This window comes from Raphanus sativus, unplaced genomic scaffold, assembly GCF_000801105.2.
Source record: "Raphanus sativus cultivar WK10039 unplaced genomic scaffold, ASM80110v3 Scaffold0427, whole genome shotgun sequence".
Lineage (NCBI taxonomy): Eukaryota > Viridiplantae > Streptophyta > Magnoliopsida > Brassicales > Brassicaceae > Raphanus > Raphanus sativus.
The window spans coordinates 34217-40565 of NW_026615746.1; the positions used below are offsets into that span (position 1 = coordinate 34217).

Genomic DNA, 6349 nt, shown 5'->3' on the forward strand with positions numbered 1-6349 from the left:
AATATGTATTGTGTATTTGTGAAAGAGTCCAAAATGTCTTATTAATGAAGTACTGTACCAAGAAAATAGTACCAAGAATAAATAATTAAATAGAATGGTCCCCGTAACTCGATTTTAATGAGCGTATTGGTCAATTTTTGTAAGAAAAAATGTGTGCAACTTCGGGTTTACGAAACTATAGGCCTATCTAATCATTTACGCCGTTGAAAAAACATATCAATTTCTAATTATAATCGGGTAAGAATTACACAAACCAACTTTGTTTATTTTTTTCTTCTTCAAATTCCGCTACATATAATTATGTTTTTGAGTGAGAGTGATATACAGTGTATACTACACCCCAATCGATAACCCTGACCTGACCTGTACAAAATCTTTACCAAAAGAAGTTCTATCCAAAACTAATTCATTATAAAACATACAATTCAAACACATACTAGTATGTTAAAATATTATTTTTTCTTTGTAACCAAAAAGTCCTAATTTTTAACTGTTGGCTCTTTTCATAAATTTTAGTTTTTTTGTTTAAAACAATTTGAGTGTATTTATGACATCACAATAGCATCATTTCTTTCTTTCTTTTTATGAGGCAGGGCAAAAATAAAAACAGAGGAAGACACTTTGACCTTTCCCTGAGCATAAACCAGACAAACCCTTTCTGTCTATCTGATAATAAACCACACTTTTCTTCTCACCTTCTCCTCTCTCTCTTTTGCTTTTCCTGAAAGGTCTCTCTCTTTTTTTCTTTCCTCATCAATGGAAGAAAAAACCAAGAATCATCACACTAACAAACACATCCGCAACTCCAAATCAAGAACTCCTCTTCTCCACAAGCCTCCTCCTTTTCACCATGCTCACACAAACCCTCTTCTTTTTCCTTCTTCTCCCCACCATAGTCTGAATCTTCTCTCCACCGGCATCCATTCTAGCTACTATTACTACTACTGCTTCTACTCTCAGTTCCACAACACTCTTCCTCCTCTCCCTTTTCATCCTCCTCCTCCTCCGTTGCTTCCTCTTCCTCCTCCTGACCAAAGATTCTTCAACTCAATGTCCAAACCGCTCTCTCTTTCTCCAGGTGAGAGCAGAGACAATCTTTCTCTCTTCTTAGCTACTTTCTTGCATGTTTTTTGTTCTCTTGTCTGAAAGGGTTTTCTCCAAGAACTATGTCCAGATTATTATTAATTATTATTTTATTTTTTTAATTGGACGAGGTTTTCAAGGCTATAACTCTCTTTCCCACACTATTGATTAAATGTCAATATGGTCCTCCTCTCTTTTGTACTACAATAATAATACTCACTTTTTTCTTGAATGTTCTTTTGCGTGTTAATGTCTGAAAACTTTTCCCTAGAAAGAAACTCTCTATCTGTTTTAATACTGTTCTGATTTAGTTGCATCTTTTGTGAAAGAAAAAAAACGAAAATTAAAGTTTTATTTGACTTTGACTCACATTCTTCCCCATATCTCTAATAACAGTTGTGGAGAGAAAGCAGAAGAAGCAAGTTTCTGAACATAAAGCCAACAGTCTAAACATCAAAGCGGGTGGATCCACAGAAGCAGCATTAGTGGTTGCTAAAAGACCTGACTCTGGTGGTCAAGATGGCTCTGTCATCTACCTTCTCGCCAACCATTTCCTTGTCAAAGTTGATCCTTCACAGAAGATATACCATTACAACGTTGACATCTCTCCACACCCTTCAAAAGAAGTAGCTCGGATGATCAAACAGAAGCTCGTGGAGACAGCAGGGGATAGCTTCTCCGGTTCCGTTCCAGCTTTTGACGGTAGGCAGAACATTTACAGCCCTGTGGAGTTTCAAGAAGACAGGCTTGAGTTCTTTGTTAACCTCCCTATCCAATCATGCAATGCTTTGAAGAAGAGCGGTGGTGACTTGCGTGAGAAGCAACCTCAGAAGAAGGTTGATAAACTGTTTAGGGTTAGCATGAGGCTTGTGTCCAAGTTTGATGGGAAGAAACAGAGGAAGGAAGGTGAAACTTGGGATCCTCTGCCTCAAGAATACATTCATGCTCTTGATGTGATCTTGAGAGAGAATCCAACTGAGAAATGTACATCTATTGGAAGATCTTTTTACTCTACCTCTATGGGTGGGTCCAAGGAGATTGGAGGAGGAGCTGTTGGACTCAGAGGGTTTTTCCAGAGTCTTAGACAGACTCAGCAAGGTTTAGCCCTCAACATAGACCTCTCAATAGCAGCATTCCATGAAAGCATTGGAGTAATAGCTTACTTGCAGAAGAGGCTAGAGTTTCTCAAGGATCTCTCTAGGAACAAAGGCAGAGAACTTAGCTTGGAAGAAAGGAGGGAAGTGGAGAAAGCACTTAAGAACATAAGAGTCTTTGTTTGCCATAGAGAGACTGTTCAAAGGTACCGCGTTTTCGGGTTAACAGAGGAGATCACTGAGAGCTTATTGTTTCAGGATAGAGATGGGAAGCAGTTAAGGGTTATGAGTTACTTCAAAGATCATTATGGTTATGAGATCCAGTTCAAGAACTTGCCGTGTCTGCAGATTAGTAGGACAAGGCCTTGTTACCTTCCTATGGAACTATGCATGATATGTGAAGGCCAAAAGTTTCTTGGGAAGCTTTCAGATGATCAAACCGCAAAGATTATGAAAATGGGATGTCAAAGACCAAATGAAAGGAAAGATACTATTGATAAAGTCATGGCAGGACCGGTCGGTCCATCAAGGTAAACTCAATTAATCAAGTTTCTAATGGTTCTTTGTGTTCTAAACATTTAATCTTTTGCTTTCTCTGTTTAACAGTGGGGACCAAACAAGAGAGTTCAACTTGGAGGTCTCTAGAGATATGACATTGCTGAAAGGAAGAGTACTTCAACCTCCAAAGCTTAAACTTGAGAGACCAAGGAGCCTTGTAGAAAGCAGAGCTTTTAAAGGAACTAGATGGGCTTTGATGAGTATTGGAGGCAGTTCAGATCAGAAATCTACCATTCCCAAGTTCATAAACGAGCTAACTCAGAAATGTGAGCATTTGGGAGTCTTCCTAAGCAAGAACACAATGAGCACAACCTTCTTTGAACCATCAAACATACTCAACAACATTTCTCTTCTGGAGTTGAAGCTGAAGGAGATTCAAAGAGCTGCATCAAACAATCTCCAGCTGATTATCTGTGTGATGGAGAGGAAACACAAAGGGTACGGAGATCTAAAGCGGATAGCAGAGACAAGAATAGGCGTTGTGACACAATGCTGCTTATACCCTAACATCACTAAGCTTAACTCTCAGTTTGTTTCAAACTTGGCTCTCAAGATAAACGCCAAGATCGGTGGAACCATGACCGAGCTCTATAACTCCATACCTTCTCACATCCCTAGATTGTTTAGACTCGATGAGCCGGTGATCTTCATGGGAGCTGATGTAACGCATCCTCATCCGTTTGATGATTGCAGCCCTTCTGTTGCAGCTGTGGTCGGGAGCATAAACTGGCCAGAAGCCAACCGGTACGTCTCGAGAATGAGGTCTCAGACACATAGGCAAGAGATCATTCAAGATCTTGACGTGATGGTCAAGGAACTTCTTGAAGATTTCCAAAAAGCCCTAAAGAAGCTTCCCAGTAGGATCATATTTTTCAGAGACGGTGTGAGCGAGACACAGTTCAAGAAAGTCCTCCAAGAAGAGCTTCAGTCGATAAAAACCGCTTGTTCTAAGTTCCAAGGTTACAATCCGACGATAACTTTCGCCGTGGTCCAAAAGAGACACCACACGAGGCTGTTCCGGTGCGATTCTGTCTGCCACGAGAACATCCCTCCTGGAACGGTGGTTGATACGGTGATAGCGCATCCGAAAGAGTTTGATTTCTATCTTTGTAGCCACTTGGGAGTGAAAGGCACGAGCAGGCCAACGCACTACCACATCCTTTGGGACGAAAACGAGTTTACTTCAGATGAGTTACAGAGACTTGTGTATAACTTGTGTTACACTTTCGTGAGGTGCACGAAACCTGTTTCTATCGTGCCACCGGCTTATTACGCTCACCTTGCTGCGTACAGAGGAAGGCTATACATCGAGAGATCATCTGAAACTAATGGAGGTTCCATCAATCCATCTTACGTCTCTCGAGTGGGTCCTCCCAAGACGATTCCATTACCTAAACTAAGTGATAATGTTAAGAATCTCATGTTTTACTGTTGATTTATTATAAAATGATATTGGTTACATTTCAGTTCGTCACATGTTACCAATTATTGAACTTCGAAAAGCCAGTGTGTCCTACTTTTTTTACGTAACTCTTCCTAAAAAGAACAAAATAAATTTAAAGTTCTTTTCGCTATTTTTTTTTTGTTTGCATGCTCGACGTTGATCATATAAGTTTCTACAATCACAACCAAAAAACTTTATGAATGTCAGCTTTTGTCTTTTTGGAACGTTTCAATAATTATCGAAATGGGAAATATCATCAACACCAAGACTTCAACCATATTAGTTTAGTCACATTCAATATCAAATCAAGACCAAAAAAATCAACCAAGCACTCGGAAAACTATAAGAATTGCAATCTGTAGGGACTCAAGACCAAATTATTGTCTTTTTCATTTAAGTTCAAGGCGTCATGATTTAAGAGAGACAATTTTTGGTTTTGGAATTAAAATTGAAAATACCAAAATTAAATGCTCTGAAATAAATAAAGCTTTGGGAGTTTGAAAAGGTGAAGGTCCCAAAAAAAAGGGAAAGGACAAAAGAGTAAGAGGTGAAAATGAATAGTTTGCAAGTTGGATGTAAGTGAAGTTAATGAATGGGCAGAGAGTAGCAGAGCTGAAGAAGTTATAACAAAAAAGGATACTATTAATTTTCCAAACAGTACCAGCAGAAAGGACCAGAGACAGAACACATGATTTTTATAACAATGAAAAAATTGAAGAGGGTGAGAACAAAAAGAGGAATAAAAGAGTCTGTGTTTATGAGTTGTCACAAAATATGCAAAGGGTAAAGAAATAAAGAATATGAAAATATAAGTTGTTCAAAAAAAAAAGAATATGAAAATATAAACATCTTTTTGGTTTTCTTTTCCTTTCATCCTTTCTAGTTCTTGGGAACTTATAAATTTCAGACAAGTGAGAGAATTAGTACCAACCAATCTCTTTTTAATTATATGGTGATATATATATAGCTATATTGGAAGTTATAAGAACAAAAATAGAAGTTGAATGGTACTTGTTGTGTAAAATTGTACATTCAAATTAACTATTCCCTATGTTTTACAATATGTATCATTTAAGTTTTTAACACACAAATTAAAAAATTAATATTTGTTCTATTTTACTCTTATTCAATATATCATTTTATTTATATTTTGTTAATTAATGAATTAAAAAATATAAAATCTGTAAAATTTATTCAATATATGTATTGAAAATATAAAACGATACTTATAATTAAAAAAATTTATTAAACTAAAACAACAAATAATATGAAATGGAAATAGTATTAAGTTTAAAAGTGCAGCCAAAAAGCTCTAACATAAGACCATTAACCCAATAAAAGTTACTTAAACTATTTTAGCATAAGTTTTTTCTTTTGGGCTAAAGTTAACAAAAATCATATTTTACCAAACTGCAACACATCTTGAATAAACTGTCTATGTGTTGTCAAATCTTTGTTCTTGTCTATGATGCTATGCAGGTTAGTTATACACAATAAAAGCCGCTCTATGTTAACCACTATGTATGCATTTGAACTGTTAAAAACCAAGGCTATACAGATGGAAAAGAATATACGGTAGATTGCAAGTGGTTAATACTGTTAGTGTTATAAGTGGACTGTGGATCATATTGTTAGTTAATACTGTTAGTGTAAAAAAAAAGAGTGGTGCTTACGTGTCTTGTCTCCTACTTTCTATGGCAAAGTGCTTTGGTTCAAAGAGTATATCCCTAGGAACTCGTTCATGACTTGGTTGGCTTTGCTAAGGAGAATGCCAACAAGAGATAGGCTGCGCTGTTGGGAAATGGATATACCTCCAGTCTGTATACTCTGTTCAGGCATTGAAACCCATCACCATCTATTCTTTGAGTGTGAATACTCTTCTACTATATAGCAAACTTTCGCACCTCTAATCTGGCCAACCCTCCTAATGATTTGCACACAGCAGGTGCGTGGATTCTCCAGCAGTCTAATGCCAACACCATCTGCCTAATCAAGCTCATCTTTCAATCCTCTATCTACCTATTATAGAAGGAGAGGAATGCGAATATCTTCACAGCGGTCTCTTCTCCACCACTCATCATCTACCTAGCCCTGGACTCGCTTCCTCGGGACTGCCTACTACTCTCTCTCAAGTCAGGTCCTCCACCAGCTCAATCACCCCTCCAGTTCT

General features: G+C 37.6%; 1 protein-coding gene across 1 annotated transcript; it reads left to right on the plus strand.

Moving 5' to 3' along the window:
* Positions 1-605: 605 nt before the first annotated feature.
* Positions 606-4211, plus strand: LOC108833439 (protein argonaute 7). Its single transcript, XM_056996913.1, has 3 exons — positions 606-1078; positions 1480-2707; positions 2784-4211. The coding sequence occupies exons 1-3, from the start codon at positions 757-759 to the stop codon at positions 4168-4170; spliced, it is 2937 nt and encodes a 978-aa protein (XP_056852893.1). The 5' UTR covers positions 606-756; the 3' UTR covers positions 4171-4211.
* Positions 4212-6349: the final 2138 nt, after the last annotated feature.